This window comes from Pleurodeles waltl, chromosome 9 (genome assembly GCF_031143425.1).
Source record: "Pleurodeles waltl isolate 20211129_DDA chromosome 9, aPleWal1.hap1.20221129, whole genome shotgun sequence".
NCBI classification, from domain to species: Eukaryota; Metazoa; Chordata; class Amphibia; order Caudata; family Salamandridae; genus Pleurodeles; species Pleurodeles waltl.
In genome coordinates this window covers 872,527,328-872,554,428 of record NC_090448.1, presented here as the reverse complement: position 1 = coordinate 872,554,428, position 27,101 = coordinate 872,527,328, and the positions used below count along the sequence as shown (strand labels likewise).

At 41.6% G+C, this 27,101-nt stretch overlaps 1 protein-coding gene across 4 annotated transcripts in view; it reads right to left on the bottom strand.

Annotated features, from left to right (window-relative positions):
• Positions 1–27,101, bottom strand: part of CCDC88C (coiled-coil domain containing 88C) — a 476,272-nt gene that overhangs the window by 185,609 nt on the left and 263,562 nt on the right. For all 4 annotated transcript variants that reach the window (XM_069208171.1, XM_069208172.1, XM_069208170.1 and 1 more), the window contains exons 11-17: positions 23,497–23,643; positions 18,891–19,035; positions 11,991–12,172; positions 6,971–7,108; positions 3,658–4,728; positions 991–1,118; positions 282–423 (exon numbers count right to left, since the gene is read on the bottom strand). In XM_069208171.1, the coding sequence (XP_069064272.1) occupies positions 282–423; positions 991–1,118; positions 3,658–4,728; positions 6,971–7,108; positions 11,991–12,172; positions 18,891–19,035; positions 23,497–23,643 (1,953 nt within the window). The remainder of the gene's footprint in view (positions 1–281; positions 424–990; positions 1,119–3,657; positions 4,729–6,970; positions 7,109–11,990; positions 12,173–18,890; positions 19,036–23,496; positions 23,644–27,101) is intronic.

Below are 27,101 nucleotides of genomic sequence, written 5' to 3'. Positions count from 1 at the left end.
TCACCTCTCTAAACTTCTGGTCTCTATATCATGCTTGAAGGCTCTCTTTGGTCCACGCCTTTTCCCTTGTCTCTGTTCCCCTTCCTTTAGCTTCTGCCTCCCTTTTCCCTTGTTTTGCCTTTTTTCTCTTGCACTAGGTCAAAGGCTCAATATTGAAAATTAAGTGTCAATGCTAAATAAATGTGTTGCTCCCAATACTTGTAACCACTAGCACACATTAATAACTGCACTTAACCCAGTCACATATGCAATTGAAGGTGTCAGATTCTATATCCTCTTACCATATTTAGCTCATTCTGAAGCTGCTGGTTTAGATTATGAGCCTCCTGTACTTGAGCCTCTAGTGCAGTGATCTTTTCTTCTTTAATGGTTAGTGTTGTTTTGAGGGTCGATTCAAATTTACTCTCTAGAATTTTGAACTTCCTGAAAACAAAGCGATAGGTTAATATTGTACAGTTTATTCTCAAACACATCAGAAAATGCCATTGTTCCATCAAAAACTCCCTTGCATACTGCAATTCATTCAAAGGTATGGCAGCATAAGTACGTTTGCTTTTTGAGCAGGTTTACAATCGTAAAGAACGCAAGCACAACCAGCTAAGCCACTTAAATCAGACTTGTGGTAAAATAACACGAAGAATTAGGAGTGAGATGAGGGGATACAAAATGAAGGGTAGAACAACTGAACTAATTGCTAAAGACAAGGAAACCCCAAATGATACAACAGTAAATTGAAAGGAGTAACAGCATGTACCTCTTTTTTAAACAGTTTGGGCACTAGCCCTCACCTCATAACAACTCTAGCCTTTAGCACCAGGTGCACGGCTGATGCATGGAGCTATTGCCCGGCCACAGCGAAGCTTGCCTGATAGATAGCTAACCTGTTCCAGACCTGCCGAACTCTCTGCAGCACTGGCCCATCAGGAAATCCTGCCGTCTTGAAAACTTCATGAAATTAGGGTCACTATTTTGTAGCATCCCTTTACTCACTTTTCAGCATTGCTGTTCTCATCTTGAAGCATCAGTTCCTTATTCAGTCCAATCTTCTCCAGCTCCTGGCTCAGTTTATCAAGTTCGCTGGCCTGTTGCTGGCTCTTCAGCTTCTCCAAGACTAGGTCCTGCGAGAACAAGGCATTACTGACCAGGTCTAATCAAGTTACACCCAACATACTCTTTTCCAAATTCTACCTGTTGTTAATATGAGTGATACAATTGCATCATGACAAGAATAGTAGTAGTTAGTGCTATGGAATTTCCTTCATAACTACACAGCTCTTTTTCTTGGGCCAGTGATACTGAAGTCTACTCAAGAGGGGAGTTCTCTTTTCCACAGTCAAACCAAAAATTAATAATCACAGGGTTCGGGTAACTACCAGGTGCAGCCTTAGCCTCCTATGCTAAGTTTTCTTGCTACAAATGAAGCATCATGCATCAAATATGGCATTTGTGCAGCGATGACCACACATTTTACTTCTGTACCAGCAGTTTTCGCTCTTCACATTTCTCTGGGGTTTTGATGAGAAAGAGGTGTGGGGGGAATATTGTTGTGCAGTAAATTCGGCAAAAGAACAAGCAATCTTGATTCAGATATAACCTTCTGTTTTTGCACCTGAATTAGGACTCCCAGAATAAAAGTTGAGGTCCTGCTGTAGTCTGTGCTAAATACTTAGGGACAATTTTGTTAGCAGTGTGTGCTAACCATTTTTACAAAAAAGAATAAACTATACCACGACCTACAACAGAATCCTACAGAAACCCTACATTTGCCTAAGCACTTTAAAGCTACACACACAAAGCATTTGCTTAGACAACTATTTAAGATCATTGGTTAATTCAATGCTTAATTTAAAATTATCAAAATATCACGAATGAGGTCTTGAGTAGGATTTGAAAGAACATAACAAAAAGCGGATTTTTCCTGTTTGTCCACGAAAAAGACATGAACAGGTCACTTATGTAACACACTAGAAACATGCAATTGATCTAGGATCATTCGTGTTTAGGGAGCTGAATGCATCAGGGAGACTAAAAGTGGGGCCACGAGACGAGGTTTTAAAAGCAGACACAATTAATGTAATTACTATTTAACAAGAGCTATGTGCAAAGACACCTTAATGCCTTTAACCAACATACTTTAACAGGTAATCGTAAACAGTAAGTATAGGCACATTTTAATTCAGAAAATGTAATTCTATTTCTCTTTACTTGTTATTGTAAACGTAAACTTTATTATGGCTGATATTAGCCAGTTGCTACTGCTCCATTATTCTGCCGGCCACTGCACCTTTCTTTCCCGCCTTGACTAAGCCAGAGGCCACAAGTTTCTCTATAGTGCAGACAGATGCAGCAACATAAACAAGAGGGTATCTTCAGGCCTAAAGGACTGATTCCTGCACAGTCCAAAATGATGTTCTTCCTCGGAGTCAGAAATACTGCGAAAAGCACTCATAAGTGGTTTCACATAAAGGTAGGTTAAAACAGCAAAGCAAACCTGGGGCCAAAGTCTTTACAGGAGCATAACATACAGTGATTTATATGTTGTTATAAAAGTGAAGGTACTCACTATTTAGAGTAATACTGAGAAGTGCTGCCACTCTCCTATTAAACGTTTTGTTGCAGAGCGAGAAGTGCAGGTACTCTTCCTTTCAAATTAAAGTCGTGAAAGTACTCCATACCGGACAGTATATGCCCATTTAAAGCACCGATAATGTAATAAATCAAGCAACCACACAGAATACTTAGACACATTTTGGAACTAACCACACCAAAACAGTATTCCAGAGCAGTACCTTTTCCTAGCACACCAATCTATCAAGCACATCCGAAATCATTTCAGAGCCAATAGTCTCTACAAGCTGTTTTTAAGTCCAAACTTAATTTCATGGGTCACTTAAAATATTTAAAACAAATTCTTGCCCCTCCCCAAGAACTTCATGACAATTATGCGATTATAATCTCTATTTTATTACTACTGCCAAGAGTCACCTGGTCAATTAGGACATTGATTTCATATGGAGTCTAATATATTGGATCGTGACTTCCTGCCATCGGGATGAAACTACAAGTCAAAAGACATACAAGCAGATTTCTCCCTGCGAAAAGAACCACCAAACTAATTTTGCTATTTGCAATTTCAATACCACAGCCACTTTAGCAGCAGATCTTTTAGTTACTGTCTGGTAACGGTGGAATTTACTACCAGGAAATATACTGAGCACTTGCTGAATTTAGTTCAAAGAATAAAACTCTAATCTCTCAAACATGCATTCACTACATGGAACTTTATTTGAGACCAAACCATGTGGATGCAAACAAAACTCCATTTGAGACTCCACTACTCCCATCATCTGGCTTCCATAATACGCGCAAAATAAGGGACTGAAGTTTACTACCAGTTGTATGTGAATAATTTATGAACTATGGCTCAATGAGGACACTAACTGGTAAAAACTTCAAAACAAATATATTAGTACAAACTATACAATATAAACATCAATAAAGTGAAAAAGCAATGACAAAGCAAAACAGCAATCACAACACATTCCATAAATGTTCCTGTTGTGTATTAAATATTACTTGAAACCCCTTTTGACTGGTGTGTTACCCTGGACATGCAGGATAGTCAAATCAACAGAGGGACAAATTCCATTTTCCTACCTCACGCAATGTAGCTAGTGTTCTTTTATCAATTGTAACTTGCTTTACTAGGTCTTTGTTGTCCTTTTCAAGTTCCTTCATCTTACTTGCAGACTCTCTGAATCTGGTAATCTCTTTCTCCAGTGTTCGGTTTTCTTTCTCTAAGGCAGCAATTTTAACAGTGTTATCGTCCATAATAGCATCTTTCAGTTCCACCTGCTGCCATAGTCTCTTTGTTTCCTTATCCAACATTTTCTTATCTTTCTCCAGCTGGGATACTTCATGTTCCAGCTCCTTGTTGTCCTTCTCCAATTGCTCCATTCTTTTGCTAGAGATCTTCAGCCCTTCAAGGTTCCTCTGCAGTTCCTGGTTTTCCTTCTCAGTTTCCTGCAGATCTAGCTCAAGCTGCTGTATCTTCTTGCTGCTGTTTTCCAGGATCTGTTGGAGTCTCTGATTCTCTGCATTCAACCCCTGGTAGCTCAACTCGAGCCGCTCTGACTTTTTACCCAATGCCTTCAACACATCCACGTTCTTTAGCAATTCTTCCTTCTCTTTTTCCAGCTTGCTATTTTCAGACTCAATGTGAGCCATCTTTGCACTAGTGAACCTCATGGTCTCCACGAGCCTCCGAAGCTCAAGGTTCTCTTCGTCCAACTGCTTATTGTCATTTTCTAGCACTTCCAACTTGATAGAAACATTCTGCAAGGTGTCAAGGGACTTCCTGAGCTTTCTATTCTCCACATCCAGGTTTCCAATCTCCTGTTCAAGAATCTCAACCCTATCAGTCACAATCTTCATGGAGGCGATGGTTTTGTTGAGTTTATCATTCTGCCTTTCCAGCCGATGTAACTCTTTCTCCATCTCTGTCACTCGCTCCACTTTCTCATTTACCCGCTCGAAGTCCTTCTGCAGCTGCTTCTTCTCATACTCAAGCTTACAGAGTTTACTGCTAGTCTCCGTGACAGTTCCATGAAGTAGCTTGTTTTCTTCTTCAATGTCCTTCACTCTAGCATCGGTGCCCACCTGGGCCCTCTCCCGCAGAGAAACAATTGCTTGGTTGAGATGGCTGTTCTCTTGTTTGAGCTCGGTTATCTACCATAAATTGAGAAAAATTAAAAGAAGGTAATGACAGATTCACAAAAACGCATTACATCTTAATTTAGTCAATCTTCATTCCAAACAAAATGTTGCAGTACACTGCATAAACTGTGAGCAACAGTGCCAACTGCTGGAGACATAATCAATAAATCAAGACTTTTAATGAACACCCTTACCACAGCCATTTTATTGCTTTAGTTCAAGGTATGTGTTTTAGTCAAACACCTCCAACCTGAATAAAAATACATAGTTCTGGCATGAAATATTACTGGGATAATTGAAATAAGACCTACTCAAAAAGTTCAACATTTCTTAACTAAGCAAATATGGAAAATAAAGATGGCAATATTTAAAAAAAACAAGAGCTGATTAGAATCACTCACTCCACATCACTGGACCAATACATCTGACGGATGCTCCCACGCGGCATGGCGTGGATAATTCATACCTAAAATTTTACTTTTTAGGCTATTCCACACAACTAACCGAAACCAAACCACGATTAGTAAGCAATTTATTTTCTAGCACTTTCTACCTCAATTTTTCAGATTTGTGAATTTTATCTAGCACTTTATAAAGCCAACAAGACCTTTGAAGCACTCAGGTTGACATTTTGTTTCTGTATGCCTTTTCAAAGTGCATAGTTGATATTTGTGAATTTTAGTTTGGCTTATGTGGGAGGAAGTGTTAAGCATTGTAGATGAGCACTGGAGAACTAGTCGAATCATGGTGCACTGAATAGGTAGATGGGCATAAGCATGGTGTGTTGAAAAAAATGTTTAACAAAAGATGCCATTGTTTATCTCCATGTTTACCGATGACTGGGGTCTCAGACAACACCCCTTCCCCACATAAAAGTTCTAGTCATCACACTACCACAAATACACAAACTGCCTTAAACTATTTGCACACAAATAACCAACAACACTAGCACCATAGACCGTCTACTTGGTTAAAGCAACATCTAAGTAACAGCTCATCCTACTGCAGCAGTAACAATAAGTTAGTGTTGTTTTTTTATCAGGTAAATCACAAATACTAAAAATGGAAAAACAGAGCAGAGCAACAAAAATAAAAATACTAAAGACATACGCTGGTGTAAAAAATAAAATATATTTTAAAAACCGAAACAAACATGATCGTCCTCTTCTAAACTGTAACTAAAGTAGAGATTGTTCCATCTGTGAATGTCCCTGGGGCTTTTTTTGTTTAACTAAGTACTGCATTACACATTTGATTGGAGTGCAGACTTGGTCAGATTGCCCTATTACACATAATATGGTGCTCCAGGGCAGCCGCAAACTTGCACCAATCCTGGGGGCAGCGCATTAGTGAAAGGTGGGCAGCTGTTTGAAGCAGCCAATCTGTCTTTCACAGGGCAGGAAGCAAGATGCCTGCTTTTGAAAGGGGCACAGAGATTCCCCTGCAAATTGGTGCAGGGAATAGACTGTGCCCGTTTGGCGGGGAATCTCTGGCGGGTCCATGGGATCCCTTTTCAGGAGACTCATTAACTGTGCGTCACCCGTTTGTGGTGTGTGGTGCACAACTAGTTCACCTCCTGATGGCTTCTTTGCTTCTATGCTCACATCCCTATTATAGCACAGTTGCAAAGTGTTTCCCTAATTTGCAAGGGTCCACAACCTTGGACAAATAAGCAAACATCCCTTAAGGAACAAACCAACGCGAATGTGGCCATAGTATGCGGCCCATTCTCTAATCCCAAAGTGTCTCAAAAGTGCAAAAAAAAAGGTACGAAGAACCAGGATACCTTTGCCCAGTGCCTAGATACTCTCACAGGTGACAGTGTGCTTTACAAATACACATAACATAACACGCCCAGGAGGACTATCAAGAATTTGCCCTGCACCATCCTGGTATAGACTTAGAACTTGACCAGGGAAAAAGCTCTAATATTGAGTCCTGAAGCTTACTTACCCAAACTCACCCACCTAAAATGAAACCTTTAACAGGGGCTGGGGGTTGAATATCTGCTTTGGAGGTTCCTAGAAGAAGCCCCGCCTTAAAGAAAATGAGGATGAACAGGTGTATATTGAGATCATTGAGACTGTTTAAAAAACAGGCATTTTCCTTCAAGGGACAAAAAAAACTCACCCAAAGTCAAGGGAAGGGGACTAATGAGTTTAAAAATAAATTTGGCAAGAGATTCACCTATAATTTTTTTTTTAACGAGCATGGACTCCCACTAAACAGACTACTGCTGTAAAAGACAAAGCACCTGTCTGTCCTTGTCGGCTTTGACCCCGTTGAGGACGCCTTTCAGCTGTTCCTTTTCTTTCAGAAGTTCCTCACTCAGATTCTCCAGGTCTTGACTGCTCTGCTTTTCTTTTTCAATCTGCGTGTGCAAGGTTTCAATCTGCAGATGTCAAAAAAAGAAAACAGTATGTCAGTATCTGCTCATGGCTCCACATATCCAGATGGCACCGCAAGCCTAGATGTAGGTTGGCCTATCGTGAAATCTGGGATTTCCTGGAAACACCATAAATCTGGCACGCCAATAGATAGCTGCTGCTACTACCCCAGGTCAACTAATATTTCAAATGCCATAATTAACATGCACATTATTTCCTTTCCCATACAAATGTCAGTGATCTTTTCAAACATATATGCTTTAAGTTTTTGAAAGGGCAGAAGTGCATTGAGTTTTGCATTAAAAGACCAGGTATTTTTATTAGAGAATCACTAGTTCACGGTTCCATTCCTTTAAAATATCCGTTTGTCACTGACTCCCAACGGAATAACAGTGTCCAAACGGTAGGAAAGCAGCTGATCCTTTTAGCTGAAATAATTCAGTTACTAGGACGACAGCCTGGGTTTTTCATAAATAGGTTAAAAACATTCATTTTGCCAGGCAGTGGAAAGTGATGCCATGAGAGAAGAGAACATGTTCAAATCAACAGGGAAGATGCGATGGGAGGGGGGTTATAAATCAGTAAGCAGAGGATTCAGATTATTTCACAAAAGCAGGCACGTTTAGCCTAGTTAAGAGGTTCTCAGACAGTGAGTGAGAATGCATCTTGGCCTGGGAGGAAGGCTTTCGTTAGGATGTAAAACTACTGGCTTTAGGATAAACCAAGCCAGCTTAGGGTCCATTGAAGAAATATTACACCAAGGCAGCTACTGCACCAGAAAAGTAGCCAGAGAGGGATAGTTTAATGGAATAAGTGGCAGTGAATTTTTCTTATAGAGCCTGCATACTTGTCACCACAGTTCAGTCAACTCAAAATCCATTACCGAAATCACTCTTTCAGTCAAGCAACATATGAATGCTTTTATATCCATTCTACTCCAACCTAACAAATTAACACATTTGTCTCTTCCAAGGCGGCTTTCATTTTTCACTTCTGTGATCCAACAATGATTTCATAAGTTTCAGTCTATAGTCAACATAACCTCTTCTTATTGCTTCAGAGATCTTCTCTTTGGTGTTCAATACATTCTGTGTCAAATTGACAGTTGAACAGCAGAGAAGACAATATTAAAAAGCATTTCTGAAAATTAAAGCAAAACAAACCATAGATTTTTTTAAATTAAAAGATGCTTACCTTACAGGTGGACTTACACTGAGGTCATTATCTGAATACAATGCATGCCTGCTAACACTCACTATAAGGACCCCAGTATATGGATTACATATTCCCAGTCCCCAGAATTACAGAGACCAAGGATACTTGTAACTGCGAGGGTGGGGAAATATGGCCCATTAGAAATTGGACCTTGCTTGTCCATAAGAAATATGGAATTACAGGTGAATCCATAATTCCATTTCGGATTCCCCTTATTTTGGGTCCATGTTCACAAAGAGTTTGGCTAGTTTTACCAACCAAAATCTCTGGTTGAAAGTTAAGAGAGCTGGGATGTTTCTGCAAAACTAATAATTCCTATGGGGGCGGTAACTGCAGTTACCGCCCCCACTGGCATAAAAAGGCCATTCACAACAAGGCCCCAAATGTGTTGGAGTAAAAGGGGTTGATATAAATTGATTAAGCTTCTGGGCTAGTGCGTGCACTATCATACATGATTTCTATGATACTTTTCATAGCTGATGCACTGCAGGCCTCGAAAAATCATAAAATAATTTTTTTACTAGATCTGCAGATCGAGTAACTTGAATAGTCTACTCGACCGAATTGTACTGTACTTGACCAGTAAACGGGTCTCAAAATGTGCGATCCTAGGCAAATATTTTAGTTTAAGAGTCACGTTTTTTCTTCATTATCACATGAGTGCACCATCATATATGTGAGTTCAGCATTTCCTCTGTACAAAAAAACCTCTTGTATGATTCAATTAACATTTGGCACATTTTTAATAAGAATCTAGTCCTAATATAGGGGGCATATCATCCATGACAAATTTCTTAGTTTACTAATACCATTGCCATCAGGGCAGGAGTGTTTTTAAGTTTATGTTTGAAAACTCACTTTTAATAAATATATTACTGAAGCATGACGTGGAAGCACACAGTCATTTGCAGACAGTAAATTTCCAGGAAATGTGCAAAAATCTTCCCACCAACTTGTGGCTTTACCGATCAAACAAATTAGTGTATTAACAATAATCTGTGCAAATCGGGTTTTAGGAAACAAATTTATTATTTGCACATCACCAGGTAAAGTGTTCTGATGTGTTTTCATTATATTAAAATATTTATTCATCACACAGAAGTACAAAAATGGGCTTTCTCAACTTGTGTTAGCTATAAAACAATAAGCAACAAATTAACTATAGCTGAGGATGGCCATTTTGGAAGGGTACTGTATCCTTGTTTTAAAGTTCTAACATGGCTGCCACATTTAGATGCGAAATGTTGGCAATATTGGAATGTTTAAGCAATGATACTCTATGCACAATACTATTCCAAGGTCACAGCCCAGCAACTATTACACTGGCGAGCAATGTAGGAATGGAAATGTTCTTACTTTTTATCACTGTTGTACTAAACCAACATGGCCAATAATTTGCTTCTAAGCATGACAGCCATCTTGAAGCTGTAACACAATGATACTTTAAACAGAATGCCATTTGAAGAAAGCACCCCTGTTTCGATGCACTGCACATGTAGGATGCGGTACATTGCAGATGCAATAAGTAGCAAGCAACCAGGGTAGCCATGTCAGAGGAACTGACAGGAGCTTTGACAAAAGTAAAATAAAAATGAGAAGGAAAGAAACAAAAGGGGACCTATAAAAATAGATAATGACAGGACTAGTCCAACAGTCCTGACACTGAAGCACATTCAAATTTGAAAAACAGCTGGGGTGACTATTGTAGTGTTCCAATTCAGTACTCGTTCATAAAGGTCACTTTCTGTTAATACATCACATGGTGCTTAGCAAGGACCAAGAGCGGCCACACCCATGTTCTCCAAGGTACGGAGGTAAGAGCAATATATTTAAATAGTTTTTGCAAGTACACCAAATGAGACTCAAATTTTTCTTCTTAGTTCATCAAAATCAGGTCTTCTGTATTTCAGAGTTCTCAAAATGATCCTGTTGTAGCTAAAAGATGCTTCGTCAAACAGGTGGAACACTATGACTTCTTCAAGGCTAGAAGAGATTTATACAAATATGACTCACATTTATGTGTTAGGCAATTAGCCTATACTATTTAAAGGGAAACATATTAATATCCTAACTTACTGTGCTTTGTAGAGAACCAGTTTTTGAGACTTGAGTCTATACAGTACTATATAATATTCTGTGGCTTTGGTGATGAAAAAAGGATTGGTTAAGAGGCCCCCCTCCCCCCTTAATGTGTGGGTAAGATTGATTGTACGCTTGCCTAAATCTCTTCTAGCCCTGATTAAGTCACAAGAATAGTCCTGTTTGGTGAAACACGTTGGCTAAAACAGGATGACTTTGAGAATACAAAAATAAAACTTTAGGTTGATGTGCACATGTGATCAGTCCAAGTGCCATTACTCCCTGGACAATAAACCAATGGACAGAATCACTGGCCATGTACATGTTGTCATGGGAGGTAGCAGAAGGTGAAAGACAATCAGGCACGAAGATGAAGAGGGCTGAATCAAAGACTTTCTACATATGCATATATGTATTTTTTATTATTATTATTTTTTTTACACAGGAGCCTGGCAGACAGCTAAGGTCACCAGGCAGGATCTCAAAAGTAATAAGCACACCAAAGCTAAATACTATACCAGAAATATGAAACAAATGTGTGACACTATAAATGAGTTAACACTACTGCCTTTGTTGTAAATTCTCATAATACACAGATCAGACCATTACATTTTTCCAATGGGCCAATCAGGCCTGCAGCCGTTATCATGAACCTGTCATCATACCATCTTAGGTATAATGTACTGAGCTTAAGCTTGTTTTCGAGACAACCTCCTAAGAGGGTCTAACTAGAATTCTCAGACTGCACATCCTTTACCCCCAGGGTTTGTCAGAAGGGTAACCAACACCACAACTGTTACCAATGTAATCTATGAGGTTCTGTGAAACAAAATACCAGTCTACAGGCTTCAACAGTATAACTGTTCAACCTTAAAGGCCCACTTGCTTTAACATATACTTTTCTCACTATATAAATCAAGCCTCCTGAATGGCTTAATGTCGTGTTCAGTGAACTGCATGTAAGGGCCACAGTTCATGGTGAGAACCATCCGGCATTGGTGCATGATTAGAACACCTAGGCAAGTGTGCATGAGGAGGAGACCTAGGCAAGGGCTCATCAGGAAAATATGTAGCAAGAGGTTCATGATCAAAACACCAGGATAAGGGTTTCAAGGTAGAACAGCTAGACAAGAATATATCTAAATAAGAGGACAAGAACACCTAATTGAGGGCTCATGAGACATCTAGGGAAAGGTTCATAAGCAGAGCACCTAGACAAGACGTTATGAAGAAAACACCTTGACAAGGATTCATGGTGAAAATACCTAGGTTCATGATGGGAAAGGTAGACAAGATTTATCCTCTACATACCTAGACATAGATTCACAATAGGCATCCCAGACAAGGGATCTCATTATATAGGACTGGGGAGAGGAGGGTGGGGGACCAGATCAAAACACAAGAACCCGTCTGCAAGGAAAGATTAGTTGAAAAGCACAATAGAAAAAGCACTAATTTACCAAAGACACTAAAGAAAATCATCAAGGTCAGCCTAAAGGACCCTGACTGCACCACTAGTTGGAAACATCACTAGCCTATAATGTCCATCACCGGGAGTGAGTGGACTTGAATGGGACATGCCCAGCTACGCACCTTTTGGCTGAGTTGTTGATTCTCCTTCTCTAGCTCCATCAGCTTCAGCTGGCCTTCTTCCATGGTCAGTGAGGTATCCCGGAGCTCCTGGATGGTGTGCTGGAGGCTCTGGTTGTCCTTCTCTAGCTTAAGGATGCGGCTGGATGCAGATTCATTCAGCTCGAACACAAAGGACTTCCTTACTGCAGAGTGAAGAACAATACTTAAAGGACACACCCCACTAACTGCATTCACCAGCTGACCAGCTTTACCAGCCGATGACTGGATTAACAGCACTACACAGGTTCTGCCCCTTTGCAGAATGGTACCCATATGCTTCAACACACCACTCACTTTAGAAGACATGTGTGCCTTTTGTAGCACATCCTTGCATTATTAAAGGCTGGGTGATATGTATGCATTAAGTATAAACCACCTTCCAAACATGCAGTGAATCTCTTTAAGTCCATAGTAATTATACATGTTTAAACCAAAAACTGGGATATTATCTTTTTAGAAGCAGAGCACAATTACAATAGCAATAATATCACTCACGTAGCATCATACCCACATGACATGGGCCTTCAAGCACTAGATTAAGTGTTATTAATATTACCAAACTTAGTAAGAACATTATCCTCTGAAATAAATATGGCTGCATTAGTTTTGAGTCTGTGACCTGCTGCTTTTTATATGCTATCCTTTCAAACCACTTGTGTTCACGTGGCAGATTGTACTGGAATGTGATTAGGAACGCATGTTACATTCTCCCAAACACCTGAATCAAGCACTGCATGCACAATCTATGCTACAATCAGCTTTCTCTACTGTTTAACTTTTACTCTCGCCAGCCTCACAACCAGTTTTAAAAAATATGCCTACTGCGGAGATACCAGCTGCTTCCTATCTGTGTTTTCCTGTGCCATTTGTGTCATATGGGGTCTACTGGTAGATGAAGTACTAAATCAAAGCAGTTTTTCTCCCTTTTAAAGCAATCTACTACCACACCCTGCCCCAAGACCCCTGAGTACTTTTGATACAAAACTTTTCTGCCACCAGTTTTAATTCACCAAGAATGTCAACAACCTTTCTAATGGGTCAATCCTCCTAGACCCCCAGACATCTTTCTAATCACAACAAAAGCATCATAACACTTAGCAGACAGACAGGCACCCAACCCCCTGATATAACTGTCCTGCCCCATAGAGTAAAACAATCTAGACCTTTGCAAGAAAGTGCGCCTACTAACATGGCTAAATATTTTGAAATCCCTTCTCTGGGCCTAGCTGTAAGGAGAAGTGTAGATGTTCCCACAGACCTTTGCATCACGCAACCACCTGGTCCTTGCTGCATCCATTAACCAAGGCCCTGGTATCACCTTAAAATATCCAGGCACCCTGAAGAACATTAGGCTTTCATACCCCTTAAGCACAAAAGGGTCTTCTAGCTACAGAACCTAAGCATTTTTCAGTCTAGACCGTGGGCCATTAGTAAGTACGTTGACCAACCCCAGCTGCAATGGACTCCTTGGCTTCTCTTCCCAAATTCATACATCGTAAATCTCTACCCAACTTACTGCCATGATTGGACCAATACAACAATACTCTTCAGCCAACATTCTGCCACCATTATTTAACCCTATGAGGATCTCCATTCACACAACTGTTTTATTTTATGTGTCTAGATGTAGAGCTTGAGAAAATGACCAGAATGGTGTCACTTGGAATCTGAAACCTTTGCTACAGCTGAACAAGACTGGGATTAGTGGCAGAAATTAGAAAATGAAGGGTATGACATCTGCTGCAAATCAACTTAGAAATAACTTTCTTTCCAACAAATATAATCTATCACATCACTGTGAAGGCAAACTACACCTAATTCCAAGTGCAAGTCCTGTATGCTAGAGCAGCTGAGGTACCCTTGGTGATCCCTCAGCGCAAGGATCCACATCTACACAAGAGCATGTGGTAGGCTCCGCTATCTGTTGCAACTTGAGGGCAATTGGTGTATGTGTCCGTAAAGAGAGTGAAATTCTACTTGACACAACCTGCATTAAAAAGCAAGAGAAAGTTAAATTGTTTATCCAATTTACCAAAATGAAAATGTTTTTAACTCGCTTTGCCTGCATATCACAGGAAGCAAAAACTGTAGTTCTCTAATAATCGGTAGCTCTTCACAGAGAACATGAATCTTATTTTAAAATTAAAATAAGGTAATTGTAATATATGCAGAAATGTAAGTGTTTGAAGGCTAAGTCCAGAAATGACTTTGAAATTTAGGCAAAATGACAGTAAGAATTCTTCATTTGAAACACAAAGAATTCCTCCATCTGATGTTTTGTGAGCCCGTGGCCGATGTGACATGGTTCTGGTTTAAAATACCCTCTTGTGTCAGTCGCTCTCACTTGCAATGTAGTGTTGGGGGGGATGCTGATGTGGCATGGTTATGGCCTCAATGGCTGGATAAGCCTGCCTCTGCAACAAACTGTGTGAGTGGATCGATTTATTTTGGGCATTGGTAGACCCTGATACCTTGCATGAAATACTACCACTTCGAATTGTCGGCTACCTACTGGAAGCTTGGGTGTTCAAATCAAATGTATATCTTTCCTCTGACTTGTAATAAACCTTTTTGTTGGAGGGAGACGATACTTTCTAAAGACATTCAGGACAAATAAATATTATAGAAATGTAATACTTATTTAGCACTTGCTTCTGTGGGCTTGCAGCCCTGGAAAGCAGCAAATAACCAGGATTATTAAGGCTGATTCACATTTCAACTAATTATATTAATCATTAGAGCATGAAGGTTAGTTGAGAAGATCTGCTAGACTTCAGGCCTACTGCATGCAAGGTGCACACAGACTTTAGCAGCAGTTGCTTTGCTATCAATCTGTTCCCTCTAAAAGAGCGAATGATTGTGTAGAAGAAACATAAAACAGGCCCGTACTCCAAATGAGTTCTCCTCATAGCTAAATAACAGCGGTGGTTAATTTTAAACCATTTGCACATCATGGCCACTAAAACCAGGGACTTTTCAAAATAACAAGTGAAATTGCTCATCACTTGACACGTGGGAAACATTTTGCCAGCAAGGGTCCTCCAAATAAACATCAACTGCCATGGAAGCTGAAAAGATAGGGTTTATTATAAATAATAAATCCCTATAACAAAAAAGCATAGAAATTGAAACCTGTTCTATAGGAACAAGGAAAGCCTTAGGACTTATGGCAATAAATAAAAATAAAAAAAGCAGGGACAACAGATGCCCCGATCCACCTTCATGGCAGATGAGTTATTTATAGTTTAATAATGCATTGCAAGGAACATGTGTATCGCAGAGAGAGGCAGGAGTAACCACTGGCTCCCTAGGCCTTTAATCTTTTCAAGGACAAGGTCTTCTGCGTTCGGGAAGTGCAAGTGAGTATAAAGAGTGGGGGCTCGGAAGTAGGACTTTTCAGCGTTTGTGGCCTTCAGGAGACTCACAGGAGGCAGCGCACCCACGTATGTCACCTGGAGGGTTTTCAAACATCTTTTGTAAACATACATTTCAGCCGCTTAGCATCCTTAAAGGAAGGTTGACGTCTTTTTTAAGATGAGACAATGAAACAGGGATGTTTTCTATCCAATCTTCTTTCCTCCTTCGAAAAAGCTGAAGTATGGTCCTAAAACCGGTAACTCAGGAATCTGGGCAGGTTGCTCAGGCATTTACACCACGTTAAACTACTACTACAGGTCTCAAAGGTCTTCTCCATCCACCAGGTCTTAACTAGAATTGGTACTGCGGAATCTGCCTAATCGCTTCAATCTATTCAGTAACGATTCTTGAAAAGTGTGTGGCTATATTACCATGTTGCTGCCTTCCAAACATTCCTTCTTATGGATATTAAACACCAGAGCTATGGTGGCCACCTGTAGCGATGGCGTCCACTACAAGGCTTCAAACAGCTATGCTGCCTTGTGCTTATGTGCTTCTGATCAACCCTGAACTTTCCTCTTGTGATCTTAACAGTCAGTTGTATTTAACTGACCTGCTCCATGTTCTCACTTCTGGGTTATCATTAGAGTTGTGCTGAGATTGCTGGAGGACACCTAAGTGTTAGGGGTACAGGTGGCTTCTGACAAAGATTCTGAAGTCACTGGCAGGGGTGGCAGAGATTTACTTTCTACAGGCTCCAGTCGTTCCACCAGTACCTTGTAGGGAAGCCACTCGCTGACCCTCCAGATTTTAAATGTCTGCATCCTGGATTTATTTCCTCTTGCATTTGTGGAAAACGTGGAACTATTGTACAGGGGTGCTGGATCTAAGGATTTGGTTTGCTGCAGCATCCCCCAGATAACCTTAAGGTTCAGATAGAAAAAGAGTTCAAAACAAATGCCAATGAAGTGTGCTCCTTCCAGCAGCTCCAGGAGTGATTTCAAAGACTGTCAAAGCGGGGTCTTCTGACAAACTGCTGCTAGCTATTCTAACACAAAGATTTACAGATACTTCCCCCGTTTGTGAACTTTTCAGTTTGAACCCAGCAACAATCTGCTTGTGGTACACTGGTGAGCTAAATAAAGGGACGGATATATCAAAACATTCTAGCACACATGTATGAATAAAAACATGCACTCGATTTACTTTAAAGAGTTCCAAGCAACATAGAAGCAAGCAAAGTGCACGAGGCACATTCACTCTTATTTCCGAAGTCTAATGGAGACAAAGTGGTCTCATACAACCAAAAACACATTACGTAAGTTTTATGTGATGCACACAAGGTAAAAAGTACTCTTAATTAATTTCTTAAAGGTCACGTTTGATACACTTCTCTTTAAGTAGCAGTTAGATTTCCACATCCGTAATTCTCTGACAACGTGGCTTTAGGGACACCGCCATCACTTGAAAAATTGCTACCCCTGGTAGTGGTGGTTGGGGGATGGGACGGGGGCAGAAGGGTGTGTGTGTGTGTTTTTTTTTTCATGCAATGTGGCAATTGGTGTCTATATGAGCGTTGTATGTGGTTTCCTTGGTGAAGCCTAGTTTGGCCCACAGTGCGTATTGAGGCCTATCTATTGTCCTTCCCAGGTCCCTATCCCTGAACCTGGTGTACCTGGTGAGTGAGCGGGAGGCCACCAGTCTCACTTGTAGATACCAGATTTCCCTCGGCAGTAGTGAAACACACCACCCGCACTTCCTATGGGGTTGCTGGCATCCGGGCCAGAACAGATGCAAAGGTTTTTCGGTCATGGAATCAACAATTACTAAACCTGTGCATATTAGTCGGTATCCCTCAACACTAAGGCAACAAAATACTACAGTAATAGACAAGTGTCGATTTTTGAAGCATCCCATCCTGTGTACAAGTATATGCCCATACCGCCAACAAAAATGGATTGATCTTTTAAAGAACTTTATATATTTTGTCAATTAACAACATGACTTGCAATCATTCAAAACTCAGCTTAGTCTTTGTACCAAACAACAGTCGGTGCACATCGATCAACCTATATGTTTAACATTACATCTTTTTTCAGGGTGGAGTTAATATAAGTATCAGTATATATGAGTTCATTGTTCCTGCTCCAGTTCAATCAACTGGCCAAAATCATCCACGTTCTTCACCCAATCTCTCACTCACAAATTGTGTTTGGGTGCCTTTCTTTCGAGGATTTAACACCTAAGCACACAAGTGGGATACTGTTTTTATTGGGAGAAATGTTGGAACCCTTGATGGTAATAATTTTATGGCCAACAGATTCTGGAACTATCCCTCACAGAAATGTGAGAAAAATGTGTGATTTTAGCCAAAGTTTGAGGTTTGCAGAACCTTTGTGGCAAGGAAACGTAGTGAGACCCTTACAAGTCACACCACTCTTGACTACCCTGGGTATCTAGTTTTCACAAATGTCTGGATTTGGAAGGTTTCCCTGAGAGGCAGTCTAGCCCAGTCCAAAATACCGCAGCTACACACACTACCAAAATGGGTCAATTTTAATGACGAAAATGTGATGTGTTGAATTTCATTTGGTGAATTTCCTGCAGCAGGCGATGGGCCCTGCCACACAATGGGGGCACCATTTTTATCAGCAGAAGTGTGGGAACACAGATTAGTAAAACAATGTGTTATTTGCAATTACATTTCTCTCCATTTTTGGCTTATAGATGTAAGCCAGTGTGCAAGTAAGAACACGTTTTGCAAAATTCCCTATGACTCACACAACAGTGTGGGTAACCCCAAATTCAGAATTGAACAAAATACCACTACTCCTAAACTCAGTATTCCGAGCACGTATAAAGAAACAGATTTCCTTCATACCAATTTTCTTTCAATTAGAGTTTTGTCATATGAATTAAAGCACAGTCAGTACAGAATGAAAAATCGTTATAAAATGTCACTCAGTTGCTTTCTCTGGGAAGCGTGTCTTTTTGGACAACCAACAAAAGCTATATACCCCTGTTACAATAGGGTCTGACAAACACCATGGCATACTAATTTTGTAAACCTGCCAGTGGGTCAAAAAATTACAGATGAAAACATTGTCCGCTATTTTTATGTTTTTTTCCTATTTGTTTTATATCCTTTTTTATTTAAATGATTAGTTTATTTGGGTACATCATAAGCAATCTACGTAAATGACCCCTTGCTGAATTTGGAATTCTGTCTAGTTTCCGTAAATGTTTTGCTTTACTGGGTTCACCCCCTGGTTTCAGGTCAGTTTCCATCACAAGCAGTAAGTAGACTGAAACCTCAAAAAATATGAGCAAGCATTGGCAAAGCCATTAGGTCTCACCATTGTGACCTATTGGCTTTGACAGTGCCTTCAGGCGAAGCTATTAAAAAGTTAATGGAATGACTGGACAGTATCCAATAAACTTTGGGCAAGGGTATAACTGACAAAGCTAATGACAGCACTCCTGTTCCTCAACATTAATTTTTACCGTCCGAGAGGTCTGTACTTCTCGAAAGTTGCTCCAGCTCCCATCCCAGGTGCACTGACTCATTCATGCTCTGCTTCTGAGCGATCTCCAGCATCATGTTCTCTTCCAAGAGCTCGTCAATGCGCTTTTTGTCTGTGTCCCGATCCTGTGGAATACAGCATGAAAACAGAAAAGTTAATCAATGCAAGAATTATCATCTTTCACTTGTAGGCGTGTTGATAACTGTCATAACTGGTCAGGTCAAGTATGGGAGATCATATGGAGAGAGGACTGGCTTCTATGGAGTCATCCATTTTTTTTGTAAACAAAAAACATTAATTCAGAGAGATACTGACCCTTTGCCTTTCAGTCCTACAGAGACTCAAAGAAATTTCATATACCAAATTCTAACATTAGGTTGACACAGTGTGCCATCTATCAGTTTGGGTTTCTTCTGAATCATACGGTCATACATTAGAAAGTCCTGCCACTCACTGAGTTTTCGATGCCCAGCACAATATGGGGAGCATGGCACTTAAATCAATGGAATTGGGAAGGAATACTGTAGGAAGTTGGCTCTGTATGTGCTATTTCAAAGTAAGGAATAGCATGCACAGAGTCCAAGGGTTCCCCTTAGAGGAAAAATAGTGGTAAAAAGAGATAATACTAATGCTCTATTTTGTGGTAGTGTGGTCGAGCAGTAGGCTTATCCAAGGAGTAGTGTTAAGCATTTGTTGTACATACACATAGACAATAAATGAGGTACACACACTAGGAGACAAATCCAGCCAATAGGTTTTGTATAGAAAAATATATTTTCTTAGTTTATTTTAAGAACCACAGGTTCAAATTTAACATGTAATATCTTGTTTGAAAGGTATTGCAGGTAAGTACATTAGGAACTTTGAATCATTTCAATTGCATGTATACTTTTCAAGTTATTCACAAATAGCTATTTTAAAAGTGGACACTGCAATTTTCACAGTTCCTGGGGGAGGTAAGTTTTTGTTAGTTTTACCAGGTAAGTAAGACACTTACAGGGTTCAGTTCTTGGTCCAAGGTAGCCCACCGTTGGGGGTTCAGAGCAACCCCAAAGTTACCACACCAGCAGCTCAGGGCCGGTCAGGTGCAGAGTTCAAAGTGGTGCCCAAAACGCATAGGCTTCAATGAAGAGAAGGGGGTGCCCCGGTTCCAGTCTGCCAGCAGGTAAGTACCCGCGTCTTCGGAGGGCAGACCAGGGGGGTTTTGTAGGGCACCGGGGGGGGGACAAGCCCACACAGAAATTTCACCCTCAGCGGCGCGGGGGCGGCCGGGTGCAGTGTTAGAACAAGCGTCGGGTTCGCAATGGAAGTCAATGAGAGATCGAGGGATCTCTTCAGCGCTGCAGGCAGGCAAGGGGGGGCTTCCTCGGGGAACCCTCCACTTGGGCAAGGGAGAGGGACTCCTGGGGGTCACTTCTGTAGTGAAAGTCCGGTCCTTCAGGTCCTGGGGGCTGCGGGTGCAGGGTCTTTTCCAGGCGTCGGGACTTAGGTTTCAGAGAGTCGCGGTCAGGGGAAGCCTCGGGATTCCCTCTGCAGGCGGCGCTGTGGGGGCTCAGGGGGGACAGGTTTTGGTACTCACAGTCGTAGAGTAGTCCGGGGGTCCTCCTTGAGGTGTTGGTTCTCCACCAGCCGAGTCGGGGTCGCCGGGTGCAGTGTTGCAAGTCTCACGCTTCTTGCGGGGAGATTGCAGGGTTCTTTAAAGCTGCTCCTTTGGATAAAGTTGCAGTCTTTTTGGAGCAGGTCCGCTGTCCTCGGGAGTTTCTTGTCGTCGTCGAAGCAGGGCAGTCCTCAGAGGATGCAGAGGTCGCTGGTCCCTTTGGAAGGCATCGCTGGAGCAGAGTTCTTTGGAAGGCAGGAGACAGGCCGGTGAGTTTCTGGAGCCAAGGCAGTTGTTGTCTTCTGGTCTTCCTCTGCAGGGGTTTTCAGCTAGGCAGTCCTTCTTCTTGTTTTTACAGGAAATCTAGTTTCTAGGTTCAGGGAGAGCCCTTAAATACTAAATTTAAGGGCGTGTTTAGGTCTGGGGGGTTAGTAGCCAATGGCTACTAGCCCTGAGGGTGGGTACACCCTCTTTGTGCCCCCTCCCAAGGGGAGGGGGTCACATCCCTAATCCTATTGGGGGAATCCTCCATCTGCAAGATGGAGGATTTCTAAAAGTTAGAGTCACCTCAGCTCAGGACACCTTAGGGGCTGTCCTGACTGGCCAGTGACTCCTCCTTGTTATTCTCATTATTTTCTCCGGCCTTGCCGCCAAAAGTGGGGGCCGGGGCCGGAGGGGGCGGGCAACTCCACTAGCTGGAGTGTCCTGCGGTGCTGTGACAAAGGGGTGAGCCTTTGAGGCTCACCGCCAGGTGTTACAGCTCCTGCCTGGGGGAGGTGTTAGCATCTCCACCCAGTGCAGGCTTTGTTACTGGCCTCAGAGTGACAAAGGCACTCTCCCCATGGGGCCAGCAACATGTCTCTAGTGTGGCAGGCTGCTAGAACCAGTCAGCCTACACAGATAGTCGGTTAAGTTTCAGGGGGCACCTCTAAGGTGCCCTCTGTGGTGTATTTTACAATAAAATGTACACTGGCATCAGTGTGCATTTATTGTGCTGAGAAGTTTGATACCAAACTTCCCAGTTTTCAGTGTAGCCATTATGGTGCTGTGGAGTTCGTGTAAAACAGACTCCCAGACCATATACTCTTATGGCTATCCTGCACTTACAATGTCTAAGGTTTTGCTTAGACACTGTAGGGGCACAGTGCTCATGCACTGGTACCCTCACCTATGGTATAGTGCACCCTGCCTTAGGGCTGTAAGGCCTGCTAGAGGGGTGTCTTACCTATACTGCATAGGCAGTGAGAGGCTGGCATGGCACCCTGAGGGGAGTGCCATGTCGACTTACTCATTTTGTTCTCACTAGCACACACAAGCTGGTAAGCAGTGTGTCTGTGCTGGGTGAGGGGTCTCTAGGGTGGCATAATACATGCTGCAGCCCTTAGAGACCTTCCCTGGCATCAGGGCCCTTGGTACCAGAGGTACCAGTTACAAGGGACTTATCTGGGTGCCAGGGTGTGCCAATTGTGGAATCAAAAGTACAGGTTAGGGAAAGAACACTGGTGCTGGGGCCTGGTTAGCAGGCCTCAGCACACTTTCAATTCAAAACATAGCATCAGCAAAGGCAAAAAGTCAGGGGGTAACCATGCCAAGGAGGCATTTCCTTACAAATACCTTCTGGTAAAAAGATCAACCAGACAAGTCCCTCGTGCACAGTAAAGAGCAATGGCCTTGATCCTCTCATTGACACAGCCAGTGAAGGGACTATAGCTATTTTGTTTATAACCAAATGCCTTTTTAAAAAAAAAAGACAAAACGTAAATCTTAACAGCAGACAGTCATACACATAGTAGTTAGCTGTAGTCAGTATTCATATATCTGAGCGGCATGAATTAATATAACTGGCACATGATATCTCTTAAGTACAAAGGTGAAGGGCCCCAATACAGTTGGCTGAAAAGTATCCCGCCTGCGACCCCATATTTCATTGTTCTTCTTGGGGCATTCTCTAACCGACAAGACTGCTTATTCCAAGTGTGAGCAACTGTTCATTTGTTGCATCTATTATGTTTTCAGGGCTGCTTTTTCATAGTGCCACCATCTTGCAACACCTTTCTTGCCAAACAGGAGGATCGTCCCAATAAGCTTACGGGAACTTCATCAACCTTCCATACACTCCATTATTCCCAAGTTTCAGCCAAAGTATGCTGGCCTTTGTACCACTGTGGACACTGCACATTGAATGGTTGAACCACTATTCCCGAACCAATGGGCAGTTCCAGACCATGTCAAAAAAGTTCCTGGTCTGACGATTGTATTGTATGCAGTGCAGGGTTTTACTTGTACCCTTCTTTCACAGGCTGTCTGGGGTGAAATAAACCGAATACAATCATTTAATTTAAAGGGTATGAGGAGCAAGTGAGCAGATCTAGCCAATTCGTGGGGAAAAAAATAATTCTTTGAGTATATTTAATATTAAACTTGATTGTTCCGCCCCAATTTTACAAACAGCAAGGCAACTGCATACTGTAAGTGCTGACATCAATCAACCCAGCAGTGACTAAAATGAAATTCAAAACATGACTAACAAGTTAAGACATACACTCAAAGATGTTTACAAAATAAAAAGATGACCATGATCTGCAATATCCACAATGTCTCTTCCTGCCGCTGTGCCTGAAAATAATTTTGCCAAGTTGTCTTGTGCATTTCATCAAAAAGGATCCCCCTACTGTGAAGTGGTGACACCGTGGCACTTGCATTTCCTCGTTTTTAACTGACTCCACCCCGCCCCATTTTTGGGCCTTGTTTTTCTGCGTTGGAAAATATTTACAATTGCAGGCTGCCAAATTTGTAGAAAGGGGATTGTTGCAGGAAATATATCAGCCAGTCAAAATTTGGATTCATGTAGTAAAAACAAATGTTCACCCTTTTGACTGAGTCAATCTTTTGCTTACCCGAGTTCTTAAGAGAAAAGCCAGATCCTTGTCTCCACATGTCCCCTAAATTGCACTGGAAACCATTACAATGAAGCTAAATCTTTACTCACCAGTTCCAGATCTTGAAGCTTAGATTTTATCTGCAAGTTCTCTTTCTCCAGCTCATGCACCTTGTCAGTTCGGGCCCTGGCCGTGCTCAGCTGCTCCTCCAGCAAGGCCTTCGTCTCGATCAGTATCAGGTTATCTTCCCTCAGCTCCTGCATTGGGGCATGAAAGTGATTTCAATAAGGTCTGCATCACAGAAGAAATTCAACGAGCAGTTTACATGCACCAACAATTTTGTCATTTACTTATCTCGGACAGCCTTGACAACTGCAGACTTACGAGACCCAAGTAGGATAATACTACCAGAGTGGTTTCTTCCTCAGGGCGTTGGGGCTCAGCCCCACAAATTATAAATGGCCGCCATTACTGCATTGTCAGATTATCTGTATCAATAACAGATTTCTAAACATTATGGCTTATGTGTGCAAAGTGACTAACTTCATTCAGGCTCCTTGCTTAACTGCTGCCTTTATTAATTTGTCAAGCACATGTACAGAGTGAAAGGACTTCCACCCCACAAATTACACAGCCGAGGGAGAAGGTGGAAGAGAGGATATACCCCGTGCTTAGTTGAAAGCCTTTCAGCCCTGCATCACACATCCCCACCAAGCGGCGGACCTTGTGCGTGGTGCTCACTTGTGGAAATGTAATGAAGCAAATGCGTACGTGAACCTCTGCTCTAGGCCTCATTCTGAGCTGCTGCTAATGCAGGGGTGCGTCCGAATACCTATTCTACAGAACTGACAGACAAACCTCCGAGCGTTCCCCTCACAGAAGTGACCGAAAGAGGGAAAGCAGAACTGTTTCCTTTACCACTTCCACACTGGGGGGAACAACTGTATGAGCTGCTGGTGAACACCACATTCTTAGAGAAAAGATGTTTCATGGAAGACGTATTCCAGTCAGGTCATCAACCCAAGCAGGTGAAGCATGTGGGCAGTAAAGAAGTATGTAGCCTATAATTGTACCGGTTTTTTTTCTGTGTTTAAATTGTCCATGGGCTTTTATTAGAACTTAGCTGTTGAAACACTGACACTGGTATTAGTCGTTTGGTTAGACTAGACTTGCCTTTGCCAGTAGTGAGTTGGAATGCCTGAGTTGTAGAGCTGGTTTACGCACTATTATAGGCAGTCATGCTTCCCACTAGGGGAGCTACTTTTAATTTGCTGTATACAATACAAACCTGTGCACCTAATGTGACATACCTGATCACGTGCACCAGCATGCACGTGAGCAAAAAAGAGAATGTTATTGACAGAAATGTGAATGGGTGACAGAGAAAGGGTGAGAAAAGGAATATGAGATTAAGGTTCAGAGTAAGGTTGGCTGTCAGGTGTTATAAATTAAAATGAAGAAAGAGAAAGCTTTAAAGAGGAAAAAATAGATTACGTGAATGAGGTCAAAAGGAAAAGCATGAAAAACTCAGGATCAAGAATGAACTGAGATGTTGCAGAGCGGAAAGGTTTGCAAAATAAACAGTGGTGATAAAACAGTGGTAGAGATCTACAGATCGAGAGCCAGAAAGATGTAAACAAATTGATTAAAAATAATCCTAAAACAACTGCTTCTCAAAACAGGGCCCCTTTGGGCAGGGCAGATCAGAGGCGCTATGCTCAAATGGTGAAATTGCACCATGTGTCTATGTCTCACACGTGGAAGGATCACCAACAGCCACTGCCAACACCCAAGATTACATACACTACACAACAGAGTGGTGCCCAATAAGCAAGCTTTAGAACAGCTGGATGAAACTGATATTTCAAGGTGGTTATTCTCTAACTGATAAAATGATTTCCAGATGCTCATCCAGGTAACAAAATAATTAAAAGGGGCAAGAATTCAGGGGGCTGCTGCTTAAAGGAGGTTTTAAAATTAGTTACGAGTGCCTATTTGTTCTTCTTCAGCGTTTGGCGTGGCTTTTTTTTTTTTTTAGGTAAGCTTTGAAAGAGACCTATTCCTTCCAATGGGCTTATGCTCTGCTTATTTTCAACCATTAGCTTTCATTGGACCAATCTGTTTTATCCTTTGGCTTGAGACTGTGCGTTATGGTTACGTTGAGTAAATGTACTGGTCAGTTCATGACCACATAGTAGAATGTACAACTTCTCTGCATCAGTGGTGTGGACCCAGGGATTCCATGGAGTCAGTGGACCTGGACCCTCTTCTGATGGCTAGATGGGCCTGTTGTGCCACACGTGATGATATAAAGTTACTACAAAGGCTCCTGGAGTACTTCAATCTGTTTGAGCTGTGCAACTATTCGAGCTGTGAAACTTATGCAACAATCTGGCCTTTGCTCACCCCAATACAGCATTCCCTTCTCACCTAATATTACTGGTTCTTCTTTGTGTATCTTTTCACGTCCACTCAAGTGCTTGCATTGAACTGCACGACAGACAAAAAATATAACCCTCTATCTCTGCTCCTGCTGGCTCCGCTCATTGTGTCGTGTCCGAATGTGCTAAAGCTGCATGCTTTAGCACATTCATTACCTTTACCAATGCTTTTCAGATAATTGTGAAACGGTTATCTAGACTGCCATGCCTCCTATTATTTTAGTTCAGTAAAATTGGCTTGTAAAAGGCACAAGCAAGAAGCTGATATAGCCATCCTCCACGTGCAAGAACACACAATCAATTACACATAACCATCAGACATCAGAGGAAAATGACAATCTAAGTGAACAGAGAAAGGTGGGCCTCGTGGCCTTATCCATTCCAGCACTGGTAATTACGTGACTCAGTTTTAGCGATGATATATACATTGTGTAGAACTGAACTCCAAAGGGGTGGGGTGTACATCCTCGCCAATTTCATGGAGTGCATATACTCCAACATTTCATTGGGAGAGGCACACCCAGTCTTCATTGACAGTGCTGGAGAGCAGACAAATATCCCCTGTGATCGGGACACAATAGAACAGGGTGAATACCAAGCATCTACAGTCAATGCATGTATGAGAGACATGCATGCATGAGAATGCATGAAAGATCCAATACCTCTACCAGTCATGTGAAAATGTTTGACATAGAGAATGTTTTCAAATATAGTTTTTTTTTTTCTTCGTTTGAACAGCGCTAAACCGAAGTGGTTTCCAATCGCTTGGTCATAAAGCTAAAATGGAGAAATTATCAAGATTGCTCTACCATGTACATGTAGTGTTTCGGAACTCTTGAAAACATTTTGATAAAATGAACCAGGTTACAACATTTTTGCATACCAAGTTCACCAATTACTTGATCTGTTAGAGCAGAATCGTAAATTTTCAAAAAAGAGCATCTCTGCAAAAATGATTTCAGAATGTTAGCAATGGTGGGAAAAGTCTGTCTTGCAGTATCTACTACGTTACATCTCTTGTTCTTAAATTTTCTCTCCTTTTGTGGCAGCTGTTTTTGCAGTTTTACATTTACTGGGTGACCCTAGGCAAACATTTCTTTCTCGTAGATTCAGTGTCCATACCCTAATCTGGAACAATGTTTTTGCTTCAATTCAGGAAGACCATGGGTAGATGAGAAAGAATAGTCTATGTGAAATGTGTTGTAGAAATCAGACACTGCTTTTGTCCTGGATGCCCTCTAGCATGGGTGATCTACATATCCTCTATTTTAGCA